General features: G+C 38.8%; 2 protein-coding genes across 6 annotated transcripts in view; one reads left to right on the top strand and one right to left on the bottom strand.

Annotated features, from left to right (window-relative positions):
• atad2b (ATPase family AAA domain containing 2B) overlaps positions 1 to 12,925 on the top strand; it is a 62,572-nt gene extending 49,647 nt beyond the window's left edge. For all 4 annotated transcript variants that reach the window (XM_058378618.1, XM_058378619.1, XM_058378617.1 and 1 more), the window contains 2 exons: positions 7,938 to 8,066; positions 10,158 to 12,925. In XM_058378618.1, the coding sequence (XP_058234601.1) occupies positions 7,938 to 8,066; positions 10,158 to 10,199 (171 nt within the window). In that variant the 3' untranslated portion in view covers positions 10,200 to 12,925. The remainder of the gene's footprint in view (positions 1 to 7,937; positions 8,067 to 10,157) is intronic.
• Positions 12,926 to 15,124: 2,199 nt separating this feature from the next.
• The window catches only part of LOC131345641 (kelch-like protein 29), a 183,155-nt gene continuing 176,533 nt past the window's right edge, over positions 15,125 to 21,746 (bottom strand). For both annotated transcript variants that reach the window (XM_058378623.1, XM_058378622.1), the window contains 3 exons: positions 20,485 to 20,678; positions 16,544 to 16,688; positions 15,125 to 15,598 (listed from right to left, as the gene is read on the bottom strand). In XM_058378623.1, the coding sequence (XP_058234606.1) occupies positions 15,415 to 15,598; positions 16,544 to 16,688; positions 20,485 to 20,678 (523 nt within the window). In that variant the 3' untranslated portion in view covers positions 15,125 to 15,414. The remainder of the gene's footprint in view (positions 15,599 to 16,543; positions 16,689 to 20,484; positions 20,679 to 21,746) is intronic.

Below are 21,746 nucleotides of genomic sequence, written 5' to 3'. Positions count from 1 at the left end.
GATTGATTACTATTAACATTTTCGCTAAATAAGACTGGGGCAAGTGTTTGATGATCAAGACCTAATTTCCTCTAGGATATTTTTTTTTTTTTTGTATTCACTAATAACTCTACATTTGCATATATTTTAGAAAGCCTCGTAGATGTGCTGTTTTGCTCATTAGCAGAATATTAAAATGTAGGTTGTTCTGTGCCTGATTTTTTTTTTTTTTTTTTTTCTACAATTAATCCAGGGAAATGAACATTTTTTGAAAAGCTTAACCCCTTTTTTTTTTACATGCATAGTTTCAGATGATAAAAATGCATCTTTGTGATATTACACTAGAACACTGCCAGTGGTGTTTACTGAATTATATTATATTATCAGTCCAGCAAAGCTTTGTTCATTATTATGAAATAAAATTCATCACTGTATGTTTCAGCTAACTACAGATGATTATATATTTAGCATCAGCTAACTAGTTTTATTAATAATGATTTTGTTTGTAGCTGAAAGATTAAACTTTTTTTTTATCCATACAGATATGTAACAAGGTTTATAAATAATGTTAATGATAATAAGGATTATAAAAAGTTTAAATAAACAGTTGGGTAAATCCAAATCCACCCCAACCCACCCTCTCTCTCTCTGGTCATTAGTATCAACAGTGAAAGTCAGCCATGTAAACATTTTCACCACCAGTTTGTGAAAGGATTATGTAGATAATGTTCTCTTATGATTTTTTTTTACTGCACATTACTGCAGAATCTCCAAAACTCCAATGGATTGTCCACCTGAGCATTTGTTGCTGTCGGCAAGCTGTTCCCTACAACACAGCTGGTAATATTATTACACCATCGTACTCCCCTTAAACCGGAAATGGTGGAAACTCTCATATTGTTGTCTTTTTAGCTGTCTATTTTGGACAAGTACGTCATTGTGAGCCAGGAAAGATCGGTATCTCAGGGTTTTATTGATATGCATGCTGTAATGCTGCACTCTATCAGAAAGAGACTGTGTTTTGTTTTTATTATTTTTGCATAAATGTTTTGGGAATTAAGAACAGAAAAATCCTGATATAAGGATTAGCAAGACTCATTGTTGACTTGTTTCAATCCCTTTCTGTTTCTCTCATTATTAATGATGTAATGCTGAGGAATTTTGTTATTGTCTGAAGAGAATAGAAGCTTATATTGGCGGTCATGCTGTAAAGTGTATTTTTCATCTCTCGTACAAAGGAAAGTGCAGTATCCCTGGAGCAGTTGGTGGTTATTGGTGCAGCCACAAGAGGACAGGCACTAATCCAGCTGCAGGCTCATTCCCATCAACCCCTGCTTTTAACCCCTGGGATTTAAGCTCATGATCCCACAGGCACAGGTTCTTAATCATAGAGTTACACAATTATAAAATGCGCTTTTTCACTGGACATTGCCGTGCAGCACGGGGCAATAACAAATCAATAACTCACAGTGGGTTGGCAAGCCACAGGAACAGCAATTTAAAACAAAATAGCCAAACAAAACACAAGCTAGGTGCTGGAAGGTACAGCTCTGCAATCCTCACTGGTCATGTAGTAGCTGATAAAATTTCTTTTTTTTACAAGTGGCATTATCAGAATCGTTATAGTTATTTGGGAGAAAAAATCCGGTTCCCTAAATGTAGTTTCCCTAGATTAATCTATGTATTCTTGATGCTGACTTTTTCCTGATTTTGAATCCATGTACCTGAATCATAAATTAGCTTCCTATTCACCAGATTTTACTGAACTGTAAAACTCATGTTAAAGAATCCAGTTTTGGAATCTGAAGTTGTTTTTTCCTAAGCGTTCATACGTCACAAGCACAATTTTGAGAGAACAAATGTTGCTTTCACAGCTTCTGCTACTGGTGGTTATGTTTCTGGCTAGTCCTGAATTGTCATTAGAACACACCTAACTGTTTGTGGAAAACATGCTGTAAGAGAATAATTCCTGTGCTGGAGGATTGGAGTCCAGCAGTGCTGCTTGACTGCCCTGCTCAAACACACCTCTTTAACTGTATTTTGAGCTTTTAAGGACAGGACTCTTAGTTTCTTAAATAAGTACATTCCCATTCTTTCCTTTAATCAGCGACTAAGAATCCTGAGCAAATGATCCCATTTATGGCAGTGCAATAATTCATCATACACCAGTGTGAAGTGAAAGTTTAATATATGCATTACAGCATGCATACACTGTGTAAAATTTCACAATTGATATTAAGGAAGAAATAACGAAAACTTTGAGTGCGGATATATAAAGTACATCGTCTTTTTCCAAGTTATAATTGTATTACTTAATCTGGTATATGTGGTTATTTTAACTAGAACGCATGGCGTCACTGCCAGCTTAGGCACAGTTCACGCTCACGTCTTGGTTATTTGTTAGACTGTAGTCTCTTAATTAAAACAGGGTTGTTCTTCTCAGAAAATTTAATCACCTAAATCATTATAAACCAAGATTCATATACAGTAATACCTCACACATCCGTGAGGTTACGTTCCAGGACCCTTCGCGGATGTGCGGTGGAGTCACTAAAAATGCTAATTCTATACGTAAATGCAAACCCTAAGTATCCCCAATCATGCTCCCAGAACACTTTCATTTCATTTAAAAGTTAGCTTAATACATTGCCCTTAAAAAAAGAAATAAATGTTTGATGTAAAAATAGAGTACAGTATTGCCTGTATGAAAACCAAGGAAAAAATCACTGACATGACTTATTCACACTTACGGAATATACACGCGTGTTGAACCGAGTACAAGGAGATAAACCGCGATATCACGCATACAAAGCATCATAGCTACCAGCCAATCAGCAGCTAGGTAAAACTGTTAATGCTCTGTGATTGGCTATTTTCAACCCTTCCAGCCAATAGCGTATTGTAATGGCTGTACTGTACGTACTTGTTATCAGCGACGTTTGATGATATTTAAAATAACATTTATATTTTATTTATATTGATTTTACTTTTATATTCATATTACTAAATTAATAAACTAAATTCTTCTTAATATTTTCACATTAAAAAGCATGAAAATGTATAAATGGCCACGAAATAAGCCAGAAACACTTGCAGGATTTTGCGAGGATTTCGCGGGAGATCCGAATTAGTTAGGTTCCAAAGAAAATTTCGCGGATCAGTGAAGTTGTAAATCGCGGATCTGCGAGGTATTACTGTACTGACAAAAATGCTAGACTTTGCCAGGCCAATAAATAAATAAAAGCTTGTCTGTATGAAACACATTCTCAATATGAATTTGGCTGTTTAGAATATTTCAGTGTCATTTCAATGCAGCCGTTGATTATTAGGAAGTCTTTTCAACAAAATTCCTAACAAGTTGGTGTAAATATTGTTAAACCGTGAATCCTTTTACATTTTTGTTGATTATTTCAAGTGATTTCTTTCTTTACAGAATGAAAGCTTGTTCTTTATATTTGTACAATAGATGTTCCACCACGGTTATTTTAACCCGAGCGTTCTTCAGTGCATTTTAATTCAGCTCCTTGTTTGAAATATGAACAGCTGTACAGACTGTTGCATCACCTGTTCAATTTTTCTGCTTTGTCTTTTAAAATCCTAGTTGGTAATTTATTCATTAATGCATCTAATCTACTTCAGCTCAGGAGATTAAAATGAAAAATTCCTCGTACCGAGTGCTCGGTGTAAACCTTCAGCAGTCCACAACTTTTTCTCAATTATTTTTGGAGTATGTGTATTCATCATTTAACACCGGTTAAATTACTTGCTCTCTGGTAAAAACCCAAGTGGCTACTTAATGCAGTCTGCCTTTAAGCACCAGATATATGCAGTTGTATAGTTATTTTAAAGACCCGGGGGTTTGTATAGAGAGATTTGTTCTATAGGCTTCTCCTGGACCGGTCAGGTTATTACTCTGTAGCAACAGAAGAAGATAACCTTCAAAAGGGTTAGAGTTAAATAGAGTGTATCAGCAGATCTTTTAGAGCTGAGATTACTGTTGTGTTCAGAGGTAACAGGAGTGGGATCTGTTATCCATGATCACTTGGCCATGGTCTTTAACAATAGCACAAAACACAGGAATCAGTCCACACCTTATCCTTCTAATTGACAGGATTGTGAGCTGTATATTGTTAGTTGTCTTTCATGTCATGATGCATTGCTTTTGCATAAACAATCTTCTTCATAATAGCTTTTAACATTTCAAGTGTTTTATTATTGAATGTTGTCTTTTAATTCAGAAGCCGTGTTTCTTGTTCAACAAGAAGACAGGCTTTGATTTCTGAAGTGTGAATTTAACACAGCTGGATGTAAAATTTTGGAAGTCCGCCATTTTATCACTGAAGTATTTTTTAGTTCTTAGCATGCTAGGCAAAACCTGATGCACTATATATAGACACAGAGGTGTGTAGATGCTCAGATGGCTCTGTGTCCAAATATAACTGTTAAAAATATAGAAATACAAAATCATGAGAAAAGAAATACTGGGTAATGATACGAATGCCACAATGAGGAAAAATTTACTAGATATCTACCAAATTAGACCAAAATTAAATAAGGAAGGTCAGAAAGCTTTGTTTTATTGTCATCTTATTTATTTATTCACTCATTCATTCATTTATATTGCAGATAGCCCTGCCCTGTATACTTTAAAAGTACGGTTTTAAACATAAGTGATGGTTTTATTATTCCAGGAGCCGGCTACTCATGGAAGCGTTTGCTTTTCATCCAAATGTGCTTTGTTTTTTTTGTTTTTTTGGCTAGACCGTTATCAGTGGCTGACCTGAAGCTCTCATAGCTAGCCCAAATAACTTCTCTGTATGCATTCCGATGAGCCGCTGATTGTCCAAAGAATCACCATGATGAATGTGTCAATTGATAGGGCATCACAGGGAGTGAGGCATCTTAATTAAAGTCAGGGTGAAATGTAAACACCAGCATGCTGTAACTGTGTATGAATTGGAAGGTAATTATGATTTGCTTTAATTAGCTGTCACTGTGATCTTAATTGCTTTAGAAGGCTGCTGACCCCCTGTCCTGACTCTGCTGGTAGGTTTCAGGTAGTACAGGCTTTATGTGTGGGCTTTAACCTGCCTGGCTTTTTTTATTTTATTTTTTTTTACATTTCATTCTTTGAGGCTCTTTTTAACAGCCAAAGTGACTTGAGAGAAACCTGTTACAGTTCAAAATGCACTTATTTTATTGCCTTTGACACTAAGAACCCTGGAAAATTGTATTTACATTTGTAGAATTGGCAGAAAAAGCCTAAAAGCACCAAATCAAACCTAAATTTTATGATGCATGTACATTGTGATACACCCTCAACATCCACTTTTATAGGAACACTTGTACACCTTACTAATTTAAGCGGCACAGTGCTTAAATTTATGCAAATACAGGTCAAGAGCTTCAGATAATGTTCATATCAAACATCGGAATGAAGAAAAATGTGTGACTCTCTGTGACTATAACCTTGGCGTCTCTGAGACTTTAACCTTGGCATGGATGTCGGTACCAGACGGGCCGGATTAAGTCTTTCAGAAACTGCTGATCTCCTTGGATTTTCACACACAACAGTTTACCAAGAATGAAATCATGTCTTCTGCTGTTATCACCCACCCACTTCAGGGGCTGATATGGTGATATTCTGATTGATATTTGAGGTGCTTTTCTGCTCACAGCGTTTGTAAAGAGTGCTTCCTGTCAGCTTAGACTCATCTGCTCATTCCTGCTCATCCTCTACGCACAAGAGGTTTATTGTTTTTATCCATTCTGTGTAAACTTTAGAGACTTTGTTGTGCGTTAAATATCCCAGAAGCTCAAATACTCAAATCAGGCCATCTGGTACTAACATCCATGCCATGGTGAAGTCAGAGAGATCACATTTTTCCTATGCTGATGTTTGATGTAAAAATTAACTGAAGCTCTTGATCTGCATGAGTTTATATATTGTGTTGCTGCCACATGATTGGCTGTAGATAACTGCATAACTGAGCAGGTGTAAGGGGCTCCTTTTAAAGTGGATGGTGGGTTTTTGTTCAGTGCTAATGTGGTAGGATATTTTTTTTATACACTGACCAGGCTCAACATTATGAGCACTTACCTAATATTGCTGGTCCTCCTTTTGCTACCAAAACAGCCCTGACCCGTCATGCACTGTGTATTCTGACACCTTTCTATCAGAACCAGCATTAACTTCTTCAACAATTTGAGCAACAGTAGCTCGTCTGTTGGATCGGATCACACGGGCCAGCCTTCGCCCCCTATGTGCATCAGTGAGCCTTGCCCATCCATGACCCTGTCACCGGTTCATCACTGTTCCTTCCTTGGAGCACTTTTAATAGATACTGACCACTGCAGACCAGGAACACTCCACAAGAGCTGCAGTTTTGGAGATGCTCTGATCCAGTCGTCTAGCCATCACAATTTGTCCCTTGTCAAACTCGCTCAAATCCTAACGCTTTTTTCCCGCTTCTAACACATCAACTTTGAGGACAAAATGTTGACTTGCTGCCTAATATATCCCACCCACTAACAGGTGCCATGATGAGGAGATAATCAGTGTTATTCACTTCACCTCTCACTGCTCATAATGTTATGCCTGATCGGTATATATCTATTCAGCAATAGGTCCTTTGCATGTTGTGCACTTTGACATTGTTGAGTTGTGGATCTTCAGATATGTAAAAGTGAGTTTTTCAAGCTGTCATTAAAGATTTCTTCTTCTTCTTCTTCTTCTTTTTTTTTAATTTTTTTTTTTTTTATCAGTCAGTGATATTGGAGGAGAGTCACAAAATATGTAGGGATTTTATGACAAATGGAGGTCATTGTTGAACGTGATGACCAATAAAAAAATTGCAAAATATCATACTGGCAAATTTAATGTTGTACCATTAAAATCAGAATCAGTCGAGATGTATATAAAACATTGTGGGGTATAAATATAAATGACTTAATTTTCTTGTTTTAATAAATTTTTAAAACTTAGGGTTTTTTTAGTTTAGTAGTTGATTTTTTTTTATTATTTTTTTTTTAAGACAATTTAGTATGAAAGACTCCTCAGGCATCTTAAATGAATATCTTTTTCACCGTCTCTGGCTTTTTTTTTTTTTAAATCCTCCTTTGATGCAGGCTCCGCCACAGGGTGCTGTAAATGTGCCTACAGGGTGCTCATGCATACGATTTTGAAGCATAATATGTAAAATGGAAAGCTATAAGAGCCATAGGCAAAAGAATACTGTGAGTCCGCAAGTGTGCCGTATGGGGCAGGCCATAAATCTGGACACTTGGTGTGAAATTTTTCCTTTTGAAAATAGTTTGAGTCTAGCTTCTTTCTGAACAATTTGAGATAAAAGTTGAAGCCATTGCAGAGGATGCACAAATATATGCAAAATGTGATCTTTGCATGCATTGTCTTTCATCACCACAACCTGGTATTTGTATACTTCAGATAACTACAACCTTTAAAAGTGCCCTTGAAATCAAAATTGATGGTTCAGTGCTCGTCGTATCTGCCTCTCCTGTGTTATGAACACTAATATTTTACTATAGAAATGTTTTTGCTGATGTTTTTAATTACATTTTATATGTCACTTCTGTGAAAATGTTCAATGACTGCGATCCTGTGCTTATACTTCATCAGTAAAAGTAAGTAAAACAATCTCATTAATCTCTTCACTGCTTTCCATATTTAGGTAGGTTGCTAAGCTACTGTATGATTTGTGTAGACGCTGGTGTCATGTGGTGCATCTCAAACACAATTGGCTGTCAAATCAATCAAAGCAGTTCAACACATCATTCATATCATATATGAATATATGGTCACAAAGAATAGCCAGGAAGAAATTTCATGGGAACGTTGGATGGGATACTGTGTATGCTAGGATATGTTTAACAAGTATTCCTAGCTTTTTCCTGGTTGCTTAACGTCTCTGCTTTGCGTTTTTGTTTTCTGTGTGCAGGCCCTGCTAGATCAAGTTGTGATGAAGAGTAAGGGTTACAGTGTAGATCAACTGGAAAGACTTTTCTCAGTGCTCAGCCAGTGTATTTATCAATACCGCAGGGATTACGACAAGACCTGCCTAATCGAGGTGAGTAGCCCTCTGCACCTTCAAACCTCTTTAACATTGTGACATTATTCAGAGGCTCCTTTTGTGGTAAAGCAGGTGAATAAATAAGATACATTATACATTTTCTCTCACTCAGGTTCTTCAATTGTGTTCCTCTTTAGACATAATCCCATAACATAAGGCCATACTATTTCTGACAAACATTGTTAAAGCTTGTTGGGTGTAAGTCTTCTTTTTCCTGAAACTTCTTTAACATACAGACAATTTAGCCCAGTTATGATGTTTACTTCGCCTGAGAAACAAGTGCTCTAAGTACAGACGTTTCCTGTGGATAAAAGAGACATACAAAGATTAAGAACTGGCAGAAATTGAAATTATTCATTGTAATTCTCCAGTCCCTGTAGCTGCATTTAGTGTTTCTTATGTAGTTTACATGACACCACCACCAGTATATTCATGGATCCAGACCTAAAAATGAGTTTTTAAATATTTATGCTCTAAATTAGAACAAAAACTATCATTTTCTATTAATAAACGGAAGAATGTAGTGGACTTTAAAACTGGTACCTGAGCAGAGGACATAAATGAGCTTAGGTCTCTGTCGACCTCCAGGCCCCAGTGTGCCTCCACTCTCTTTCTGCTGGCCAGCAACCATTACCATTGTATTTGAGAACAGCAAACCTAATTTCCCCAGAGGATTGAGCACAGCTCACTGCTATCAACACGGTGCTCTAATTTCAACACTCAGCAGCTGTTCAGTGTGTCAGCATCCAGTCTGTGTGTATTCATCATTTGCTTACAGCTACACAGACATAATGAACTCATTTTCATTTCTTTCATTTTCTGACAAGTTGTTAGTTTTGAAATAGGACTGCGACAATGTGCTGCTGTAGTTTATTTTTTATTATTACTTAAGCTTAGAAATGGGTGATGTAATCGTGGCATGACAGTGTAGAGAACACCCACAAAGCCCTGAAAAATGCTAGTCATCTTATTTTTATTCTCTCAGCATGTTTGTCTGTTTTGTAATGACTCTACAGGACAAGTTACGGTCTCTGACGGTGTAGAATGAAATGGCCAATTTCCCTTATGTGAAATTTAGTTTTAAATGAAAATTTGTGGAAGTACTACAATAGAACACACAATCTCTCTAACACTCTGTGAAGGGAATTATACAGGATCTATATAAACAGCTCAAACGTCTTAAACAGCAGTCAGGAATCAGCAGGCATTCACATTTACGTTAAGCACAAGTAATGACCTGGAAAAAAATTTGGTCTAACTGTTGTTTAAGAATATGATTCATTGTGATGATCTTGCTCCTGCTTTGGTTCTTCCTGCACTTGTGACTCACCTTCTGCTGCTGTGGATGTTCTCACATGGATATCATAAATGTTTTACACGTCCCAAAACTGTCCAAAGTCTCAGACTTACTGCAGTGGATTGTCTCAGCTGGATACTGCACTTTGTGATATCTGCTGCTCCAATCTTAAAGCCTGTCCTGTGCTCACCCCAGGACCCTGGGGATCTAAATCTGCATCCAGAATTCCGTAGCCTGCTTTGCGATAACGTCTGTTATTAAAAGTGAAATTGAATTGAATAGATAGTCAGAGGAATGCATTGTGCAGTGAGGTATAAGAAGATAGAAAACTCAAGCAACAATCTCTTATCATGACTAGTGTCAAATTGAGATATAGGTCACAGACTGATCAGTTTAGATGGCTTTAATGTTTATTATATTCCATAGACCTGGCCAACATGGCGATCTAATATAGATACCGTGATGAATCATGCCAGTACACTTTTCTGGGAAATTATAGATGTCCTCATATTCTGTTATATTAATGTTTAATGATGCATTTTAGATAACAGTTGCAGACTCAGGAAGCAGATTTGATGCAGTCATTTTTGTGTGAAATAAGCATATAACAAATTGTTCTCTTTAAACACTACTGCATTGCTTAGCAGTATATATTGCAGATATGTTGTAATAATTTTCACGCATTATAGAAATGTTCGGACACCTTTTATTCAGTAAAATGGATGAACTTTGCTGCTTCACTGTTATCTCATCCTGTGATTTTTAATATGGCTCGCTTTTCCCATTTTTAGGAGATGGAAAGGCAAGTGCAGCATTTCAATACATTCCTGTAATGAAAAACAAGGCGATCATAATCAGAGACTCCTGTGATGCGAAAGGAGACCAACGTCAAGAACCAAGCTGCTACAGCGAGCCGAGCAGGTTTGGTATGAAATAGCAAAGGAGTTAAAGGAGACTTGCAAAGACTTTCAGTGGCAACCTTGGTGCTATCGTCTCAGGTACCTGGACAGAACTAGTCTACAGAACCAAACACAAGTCAAGACTCGTATAGGTTTCACAAATATATATGCCAATTTCTAATGGGCGTTCTTGGTGCTATTAGGTGCTATTGTTTATCCATTTGCTGCTCGTTGAGTTTCTTTTAAAATAAAAAAAGTGAGAAAAAGGGGAAAAAAAAATAATCATCATCATATTTAAAGGAAAAAAAAAAACAGAGATTGTGTGATGTCACTTAAACCCCTTGGTCTCATTTGTCAGGAAGAGACGGCACACACCACCACACAGGCACAGATTCTCACCAGCAGTAGTAAAACCCCACATGAATGCGGTGTAATGCCATGAGGTCATGCCAGTTTGTTATTGACTGTGGAAACGAATTACATCCGTCTCCCTCTATGAACACCCTCTTACTGCATTGTGTGACCTTCAACCAGTAGGCATTTAAATGTAAGCAGTGTGTGACTGCAGTGATGCTCCCTGCCCGTTTTTCTAACAGAATTGCAGCATTTTCTACCTGATGATTCTGCTGAAGCTCTCAAGCACCATCGTATAAAATCCCCCAGAATTGATAGCTACTTTTACACCACGATGCAGTAAACCCATTTGATTTTCTTTCTTATGTAAATTTTAATATAACTGGTAAGATAGTAGATCAGGGAAGTTTCCCAAAAGACTCTTAAAAGTTGATCTCTTCCTGGACAATGAGGTTTTTACAATTTGGTATTGTCATGGCCATGTGTATTTCTGTCTTTTGGGGAAAAAGATGGCTTTTGTCAACCCTTTTCACTTTAAGACTGTATAACAAATTACTAATTGAATCGTTTTTTTTTTCCTTTTATTATTATTATTTTTTTTTATTTATTTTCTCCCCTAACCAGTCAGTACGCCCACCCGATTTTTTTTTTACCCTCCAGACAGTTGTTCTGACACCAGTTGGTTACGCCATGACCTTAAGTTGTAATTTTTTTTTTTGTATCATTTACTTTATTACCTCTTAGTTTGAGTTATATGAATGCTAAGATTGTTTGCATTAATTAATGAATGATGAACAAGGCAATTTTTAGCCAGCGTGGTTTGTTCAGTATATGGAGCATTATTATTGTGTTAATTTTTTTTTTGTTGTTGTTTATGGTATTTTGGATTTCATTTTTTTCATTTTTGTATGATTTAGTTGTATTATGTAAATCTTTGGTAGCTACTTATTCTTTTAGTAGCTAGGTTCTAGTTGGGTTTTTTGGCCTAGTATGTTTAAATGCCTGGGCCTTTTCTCTGAAAGAATTGAACTGCTTCTTTCTTCAGTTTGCAGACAAATGTTTCTGAAGTTATAACTCATCTCAAGTTTCTATAAAGCTGAGTATACTTACAAACCATTGCAAACATGCAAAATGAGAAATTAGCTCTGGACTACTGCAGCGAGATGGAGAACCCTGGCTACCTCAGTTAATAAAAAAGAATTATTTAAAACAACATGTTTATCAAAGACGTACAGTATTTGTCAACATCTATAACATCGCTGCACATCGTACCGTTTGAAAGCCCAGGTACTGAGCAACACGTCCTGTGGCTGTCGCAGTAATCCATCCTTTTGCTTGGTCTTTGGTTCATAACTTTTTTTTGTTTGTTGTTCTTGGGTTTTGCAGATGAGCCAACACAAAAACAGCACATTTAATTTCACGATTTTGTATTTTATATATATATATATATTTTTTTTTTTTGTCTCCTGTCCTATGGACCTTGGTGATGGCAGCCATATTGTTTGTCCACTTCACTACAGTTTCTATTCATGTCTTGTCGTAATAGCAGCTCTCTCTTTTTTTTTTTTTTTTAAAGCTATTTATCTCCCACTGTACTTGTTTATTTATTAACATAAGTATTTGGTGTGTTTGACTGTCTGTTCATATTTTTTGTACACCATTGATTAAAAGGGGGCAAATTGGAAATTTGTTACAGTTTTTGAAGTTGGAGCCATGTCATGATGTAGCACATTTTTGTAGCAGGGTTGCGTAAGTGGAGAGGTTTACTGGTCTCAGGTCTCTGCTACATTCATGATCTATTTATTCCATTATGATGGTGGTGGTGCTTTTTAGGCCTTGTGGTAAAGGGACTGTCATACAACTAATGTTATTACACCTTTTACCCTGGATCTCCTGCTTGTTCTGTGTAATTCTGTAGGTACTACTGTGATGCTGACCACAGGGTCTGAGATCCTGACGTTTTAGTCTATTTCACAAATTCTGTAAGGATCGAAAGAATTGGAGGACAAACAAAAATAGTTGTTGGTTCACGTTTTGTCTTTTCAGTATTTATGGTGTGATACTGTACTCGTCCTAAACTGGGTCAACAAATGTATACATGATTTAATAGATGGATTTTAAGAAACACTTCAAGAATTGACATGAAATGTGAATTAAATTTACAGAAAGCCAGCAGTGATAGAGATTTGGACATAGTACAGAAGGGAAAAAAAATCACCTCACCCCACTTTTTCCTCTTGGTTTGGCCTGTGCTTGATATTGCAGACTGTCATTCTGATGCATACAGTTTTTTTTTTTTTTTTTTTTTTACAAAAGCCCAACAAATACACATGGCACTGTTTTTGAGTCTGTGAATGCTGTCCTAGAAAAACCTGTGATGCCATATGAGTTGGGTTTTAAAGCATTTGTCGAAAATCGGTACTGGTGATAAACTGGTGCTGAGTGTCACTTTCACATTAGCTCTGTTTTTCCACATTTGGTTTAAGTGTAGTCTAGTTACATCTTTGTTCAAGAAGAACAAAAATATATCCGTGCTGTTGTTGCTAGACCAAATACTGGCCTACTACAAAACTGCCTGAATACAGACACCTGACTGGAGCCTTAAACAAGTGTTACTGAATGAAAACTAGTGTATCTCATTCTGATCCTGCGTCATCCCCTGAAGAAGAGCCACATAACTGTGTCTGAGCTCATGCTTCGTAAGTCTTCTCCTTTTCTAGTTTTCCTGAGTAAAATTCATCCAGTTTGTTGAGAGGGTAGTTGAGGGATGCAGATTTCTTTTGTTTGTTTTTTTCTTAAATAAAATTCCTCTTTCGGTGATCTAATAATTGCCTCTAATATGTAGTCTGTTGTTTATTTATTGATCTAATTTTGGGGGTTTGTATTTCTGCTATTGCCAGGGTCTTTGCCCCATTTTCTCAAACTGGTAAAAGACTCATTTGAAACCTTGTTAATATCCAGCCAAGCATTCTTTTAGTGGAAATCCTGTTGAAATGAATACATTTACTGTAATTTCTTAAACTGCTGTGATTATACTTGAATAAAAGGTGCAAATTGTACTCTTGGGTGAACGCCGCCTTCATTTCTGTTTGTCTTTGTCCTTACGTTTCATGTTGATCTGGAGGCGTGAATATACACCGATCAGGCATAACATTATGACCACCTACCTAATATTGTGTTGGTCCCCCTTTTGCTGCCAAAACAGCCCTGACCCATTGAGGCATGGACTCCATTAGATCCCTGATTTGGGGGTGTGCTGTGGTGTCCAAAACCATGATGTTAGCAGCACGTCCTTTAACACCTGGAGGTTGTGAGGTGGAGTCTCCATGGACCGCACCTAGCAACTTACAGGACTTAATGGATACCTATGACCACTGCAGACCGGGAACACCCCACAAGAGCTGCAGTTTTGGAGATGCTCTGATCCAGACGTCTAGCCATCACAATTTGGCCCTTCGTCAAACTCGCTCTAATCCTTACGCTTGCCCATTTTTCCTGCTTCTAACACATCAACTTTGAGAACAAAATGTTGACTTGCTGCCTAATATATCCCACCCACTAACAGGTGCCATGATGAGGAGAATTCACTTCACCTGGCAGTGCTCATAATGTTATGCCTGATCGGTGTACATCAAAGTCCAGTCATTGAGCAAGTATGTTTTATTAAACTGTTTAGTATTTCATTTTCATTGGCCTTTTTTTTAAATTCACTTGTCTTCAACACAGTAATCCATATTTTTAAAATAAATAAATAAATAAAAAATTAACCTGACCAAGTGAAATAATAGAAAAAATATTTGAAAGCCTTTTCCAATGCTTGATTTTTTTTAATGTAAAAACAGGACACTATTGTTTTTTTTTTTTGTTTTTTTTTATCCATTTTGTTTCATCATTAACATGTAAATGGTCTTTTTTTGGGTACAGATTTACAGTCATTTTTTTCTGTTCACAACCTATCGAAGTTTCTTAAAACATTTATACAGAATTACCTTCAGTTTTAAAATATACATTTTCCTTCCCTATGATACAGGACCCTCAGCCCCCCCCAAACTCCTCCATCCACAGCCTGTTTCAGCTGGAGTCAGGTTACAATGGAGGAACAAAATATACAATGTCTTTGTCCAATAGATTGTGCTTTGGCTGTGTTCAGGAGAAAAAACAAATCTTACTGTTGGACACTTGGTGCTACCTTATACCCATGACTCTGTCTTGAGGAGAAGCGGGCTTCAGTGAAGAACCCTGAAGCCAAATTATTACATTACCTTATCCTGATATATCCTGGAATCTCATCCTCAGTTCCTCTGAATCGATGGAGTAACTCTTGTCCTTTGGACCTGATAAGCCAAGTAGCAGAAACGATGAACCGTGATTTTGATTTCAGCATCTCTTCATAAGCTCCATTTTCTCGTCGAAAATAAAACGACTCGGGGCTGTTATGAACAGGTAGTTACAGCAAGGGCGAAAAAACATCAAAGTAATATGCAAAAAAAAAATATATATATATATATATATCAACTACAAATGTCTGTCAAAGTAAACAAGTTTTTTGGAGTTAGTCAAAATGCTTGCTTATTATTCATATGGCACAGGAGCCGTGAAGGAGGGTTCGCTACTCTACACTTCCCCTTCCAGACTGTGGACTTGTCGAGCAGTGGAGCTCCACTCCGTTCCACCCAGGAGGAAGCCGCTGGAGTTTGGGGAGTAGTGCTTTGACTTGGATCCCTGCAGTGCATTGAGGAGTGTGTGTGTGTGTGTGTGTGTGTGTGCATGTGTGTGCGTTCGTGTCCGCTAGTTGTCAGCCGCTCTGGATGTACTTCTTGATCACAACACAGCCATGTCTGAAGAGCGGGCATGGCAGGTTCTGCAGAAGAGTCCATGTGTTAGTGCAAGGGTCAAAGGTCTCCATGTTGCCTAGCGCTGGTCCCTCGCTGCTCACGATGCCTCCTGTGGTGTATATTTTCCCGTCCAGGACGACAGCACTAAAAAAAAAATAAAATAAATTAAAAAAATGGAGCATTCAGTTCTGTTTTAACTCATAGACATGGAGAGTCCAGTGAAATGTATTCAAGCTATAAATATTGTGTTATTTCTAACAGTGTCCTGTCCTGGTGTTCTAGATAAGGAGGAGTTTGGACTCTGTTCAGTGAATGTGACGGGATTTGTCGGGTATGGAACATGTGAAACGGGTTTGTAAAGCACAGAAATATTTGTGCATCTCATTTTGTTTTTTTTTTTTTGTTTTTCAGCAGAAGCTGCACAAGAAGCTCCAGTTTTCACTGCTTACAATTACAATATCTCAATATTTTATGAATCGCTATTTATTTGTCTTGTCATCTTGTGTCCTTCTTGTTGAACTTATTTATGTGCGATTTATTATTAATTTTAAATAATAATAACGACATTCGACACAAATGTAAAATTTGTCGTTATTATTATTTCAAATTAATTCTAGTTGATTTAATTCATATAGTGCTATCAACTACGGACACTGTCACAAGGTAGCTTTACAGAATAAAATATGTTTAAAATTATAATTTATATTTATCCCTAATAAGTCAGCCAGAGGTGATGGTGGTGAGGAAGAAACCTTGAGAGGGAACACACTCAAAAGGGAAGCCATCTTCATCTGCATGACCCCTGGATACTGCAGTTAAGGAATAATTTCCTCTCTCTATAACTACTATATACAAGTGTAACCTGATCAACAGCATTTCAATATAGTTTTAACATAAAGATAAAACCCTGTTCGAATGTTTTACTAGTCATGTGAGTTTAATTCAAAGCTAGACAATCAGAAACAACCTAAAGCCTGACTACATGCTGATTAATGTGTTGCTGCGAAAGAATAAACAATTCCACCACAACGGATCGTTATCCGAATGAGGAAATATTGACTGCGCACAACAAGAGAAAGGTGAGCAGACCTGCAGAATTGCCTGGAATGGTTCATGTTGGGTCCAGCTTTGATGTTACCCTTGTCCGGGTCGTAGATGGTGGTAGCTCTGGCGTACGCTCCTCCGAGGATGAAGATGAAGCCGTTGAGGCTCACAGCAGGGGCGTACTTGTTATCTAAAGAAAGCCGAGAGAAGAGAGAGTGAGGCATACAGAACTGACCGTTTCGATGTAGAGGAATTACAATGGCATCATTTTCATTTGAATTTAATTCCAGCTATCTTCAGATACAAGAGATTTTTGTTTATGTGCACAGTTATATACAATATATAGCTGGGAAATGAAAACCTTGGACACTCCTCCTAGTCTGTGGATATAAATAAACTAAATTTAAAGAACTAAGCTAAAAGGATGAATAGAAATCGGATGAAGTAATAGAATGTGATGTTACATGTTACACAGAAGGAAAGTGTTATATCTAAGATGGAGCTGTTCGGGCTTCTGAGCTGGTGAAGAGTGAGGAGCTCTGCAGTATCGGAAAATAACCGGGTTCTATGACTTAATACTGAGATAATTGAATTTCTATCAAATGAAACTTATTACGCTTCCATGTTGCGTTCTCCCTGGATTTCACTGAATTGTCAGATAATTAATGAGCTGGATTACAGACTGCGGGACTTTGTTGTTTACATCCGCAGTGCCGCTTTGTTCAGATGGCTGCATATTTGTAGGCTGGAATAAAATTGATTTCTACATAAAAGACAGATTCTCCTACAACAGCGGCTAATATCCTAACACCACATCTAGCCTATAAATTCATATCTAAATATATTTCTTCTTCTTTTTTTTCTTCCATTTCTACCCTCGTATCCATTTTTTATAGTCCTTTCCATTTTCTCTTTATACCACTTTCTGCTCTATCTGGTTATTGCTCTTTCTGTAAAGCATGTGCACACAGGTACTTCCGAAAACAATAAGCTCAACTCTTCGATCTATTATTTTCTTTCCGAACATACAGATCCGAAAGTATATATATAAAAAAATGTTAATGCCTGGTCAGATGACCGACAGTCGAACACCCGTCCACACGGAGTAAACAAAAGGTTGTCCAGCAGTAGGACGTAGAACACGCTATCACCGAGCTTCGCCTTTCCGACAGCGAAATTGTCTCCCAAATGATTACAGCTGGGCCAATTTATCACACACATGAATAATTCACAGGACCATGGTCAAGTTTAACTATTTATTTATTTATTTATCTATTTATTTATTTTTCCCCTCCACCCACACCCAGTGCTTGAGAAGCCATGCACGGAAGGGATCTGTAAAGCTGCGACTGGGTTTAATGGTGGAAACATAAACGTGTCAGCTGGGCGCTGTGCTCCTCCGCCAGACTTCCTCAGTGCTGGCTGCCAGCTGCATCTCATTAAAAGCCCTGCCACTCCTACATGAGTGACGGGGGACATAACACACACTCTCTGTGGCACTACACAGACAGCACTGTGGAGCTGAAGTCACTGTAACTTGTCTCATAATGTCTACAGTTGTCATTCAGTGTCACTGCTGCATTGTGGGGCAATAGCGATTTTCCAGATGCTGAAACACGCCTTTCTGTTCTGTTCAGTTCTTCAATTCAAAACCCAATGAATACAGAGTTTGCCTCATTGCACACCTTACACTCTATAGGGTTATGTATGCCTCATTATCTCGTATACAGGTACCTGCGCTGCCATCCTGAGCAGCCGGGAGAATATGAAATAGTCTGTCCTTATCTCAATCCTCATAACCGGCTTCACCGTTTACGTGAGCGACGGTTTTCAAAAGCAGCTGTGATTCTATCGGCTGTGCTTGCTACAGACGCTCGCCTCTGTGTACTCCGGGCCCGAAAGCCTCCGCACAAAGGGATTACGGCTGCTTCTTTGATGGCGAGATTCTGCCTCTGGCGAGACAACTTAAGGTCTTTCAAACAAGAGGACTGTCAACACCAGCACTAACATGGAACATGTCTTTCAACCGGAGATAAAGACAGAAGTTTATAGTTCATGCCACCAATTTGTGGAATTTGTCTACCGTCATGCTCGCCGTGATAGGAAATGGACAACGACAGAGGAGGCTATTAAATACAAAACAAATGGCAGGCTGTAAAATGAGGATGGCAAGAAACTGACAGCTGTCGATTCTTGAAATTGAAAGATATGAAGTGGAAGCTTTAGTGCCTCCTATCTCAGGCTTGCATCTGTTTTCTTCCACACTGAAAGGAGAAAAAAAAAAACAATCGCTGCTCTCCACAAGGGTAATTTAGGGGTCTAGTGAATATTTTGATGCAGGGCAGCTACTGGAAGGATGACACCCAGCGATGAGTCTGAGATGGAGTGAAGATGCCGGAGTAGACGGCTACCTGAGTGGGCGTAACTCATCAGAATGTCTGGAGTGAGTCGGCGGAATCACTTCTCAAATGTGTGTGTCTCAGAAAAAGCACAGCAATTCGGTGTGATTGGAACGAGTAACTGTTTTCGACCAGTTGTTCCTGTGCCAGGCTTCCAGTAGCAACGTCTCCCCTGTGCTGCTCCGCGTGGCCATAGATGACAGCTTGTCTGTCAGCAGGGTGCATGCCTGCTAAATTAGTGTTCGAGGAAACTGTTCGCAGCGGGGCCATGTGTGTGCATATTGGTTTTACTGTGTCTGTGTGTGACATTCTGTTTGTGCGTATCATTTGATTAGCGAATCTATGATTAAAAAAATAAATAAATAACCATCTCAGGATTATGTGTGCGTCCTGGTTTCTGGAACAAAATCTATACATGTGCTTGTGGTGGTGGAGGAGCCGGTGAATATGCGCATGCATTTGCCAGTTAAGGACTGTTGAGAAGCCAATTCACTCCCGCTGCTGCAGGGGTTGGAATAAAGATATATTGAAAATCTTCCACCATCTCCGAGATGACTCCGGGCACAAAACTCTAAAATCTCTGCCTCTGCTGCCCTGCTTTCACACAATCCGGTTGTTAGGAAAAAGAGGAAGCGAGAGTGTGGGCGAGAGATGGAGCGATGGCTGAAAATCTGCAGGAACCACTAAAATCCCTCCATTACGCTCCTCTCTCTGGCTGCAACAGCCACGGACTCATTTTCACCAGACAAATCACTCACTCTGTCCAATCAGGCCAGCCTATAGCCATATGACAGACAGCTCACTCTGAGCAAAAGAGGACAGAGAGAGAGAGCGAGAGAGAGAGAGAAATAGGTGACTGATGATGCCTGAACAACTCTCCCACCCTCCACAACCCCTAACATTTTCTCTCCTCACACCTGAGCCACATATAATATCCACTAGTCTTCTTAGTTCTGATAATGAACCCCTGTCCCTACAGACTGAGACAGAGAGACGGAGTTAGAATTTTCTGAGAAGCGCTCAACACTACTCCAACCTCCAGCCTCCTACACTGTCTTTACAAAGCTCTCTCAAACGTTCTGCTGTAATGTTCTGAATTTTCCGTAGCTCATCTTCAACAACCAACACCTTCTATCTTTTTATTTTTAGTAACGGTTCTGTTGAGTTGAAGTGGATCCAAAGTGTTCCAATCCAGTGGACACATAATGGGAACACATTTACATTTCTGACATGCCACTTACAATTGATCTCATTTTATACAACTGAGCAAGTTAGGGGTCCCGCAGTGGCAGCTTCTTAGTGGACCAGGGATTGGAACTCACGACCAACACCTTAAACACTAAGCTACCACATCCCCATGGAGAACACCATGGATGGGGCTCAAGGATTCAACTACTAGCATGTTTTTACCATGTGGGAAGAAACCAGTGTAGAGGAAACCTCAGTGGAGAACAGGTACAATTCTAGTCAAGCATTGTGGACCAGTGAAGTTGCAACACTAACCTGGTGCACCTGAACCCCTTTGCTAGCAGCAGTATAGAAAGCATTTCAATAGATCTCTAAAGGTCAAGAGTTCTGTTGTCTTACCAATCATCGGGGACTCGATGAAGCTCCAGGTGTTGGTTTGGGGTACGTAGGACTGTAAGACCCCGGCTGACCTCCCGGCCTCGTTCACCCCTCCGAACACGTAGATCTTTCCTCCGCAAACTGTAGCTGCTGCTGAATGCACTGGTTTGGGCAGTGGAGCCACCGTCTCCCACTGGTTAGTGATGGTGTCATACCTGGAGAGGAAATCAAGGGCTAGTTATTTCTTAGGAGAGTCCAGGCTATGTTATTTTAAGGTCAAGGCTCAAGAAGCGGTCCCTGTCATCACACTGATCCCCACTATTAAGGAAATTAAGGTCAAGTGGTTTCACTGGAACACTGTAAGGAAATTTGCCTGACCCTGTTCTGCACAAAGTTCTTCACAATTCCTATGTGCTTTTACTGGAGAAATCTGTGCACTGCCCAGGACAGCACTCAGGGTCCGGGCTCATCCTGCCTGAGAGCACATCCTCATGGATAGTATTTTTGCTGTATCTGCAATCAGGGCTTCTGTGCATCAGTTCTGAAGTGCACCTAATGACGCCCGAAGACAGGAAATTACTCAAACCTATAGTCATTAGTCTGCTGGACAAATGTCACCGAGATCATTTAATGCCATTATAAGCTTCCATATTGTTCAATCAGGTTTGCATACTGAATAAGAATGTATGTTCTTATTGTAAGCCTATGAATAATTGCTCATGTGTATTTATCCTTGCCTTAATTACCCTAAGATAAATCCCCTTCCAGCGACTGAATCCCCTTTCAGTCTTTATAATCTCTGTACGCTTACTACAGGTGAACAGCATGCTGACGTTCATGAGACTATCTGAGCTCATTCATCTCCACCTGAGGAGGTCGCGCAAATGGCTCAGGCTGCGTTTGGGAATAATGTGCCCTTTAACTGCTGCTGAGAAGAATGTCAAAATAAACTCCAAGTTTTGCTTGGTTGCTAACAGGAGTTTTGGCTGCGCAGGCGGTGGTTTACATATTGAATAATGAACCAGATGAGCATCAAGCTCAATTATGAGGCAAATGTAATCAATTACACAGCACACACTTATTAGTTAGTAACTTCCCAAACGGTTGTGACAGTGTGGTGTCTTAATGGACTCCCCATTAATAGAAATTTGCAGGTGAAGATGAATGGGAGCCGGCTATGAAATAGGATCTGAGCAGGAAGCGCCAGGAGCTAGGAGAATATTAGCGAGCACATTTCTGTGTTTATGAACACATCAAGACGAAATGTAATCACTTTATAATAT

This window comes from Hemibagrus wyckioides, linkage group LG25 (genome assembly GCF_019097595.1).
Source record: "Hemibagrus wyckioides isolate EC202008001 linkage group LG25, SWU_Hwy_1.0, whole genome shotgun sequence".
Taxonomy (NCBI): Eukaryota; Metazoa; Chordata; class Actinopteri; order Siluriformes; family Bagridae; genus Hemibagrus; species Hemibagrus wyckioides.
This window is presented reverse-complemented; position numbering and strand designations above follow the sequence as displayed.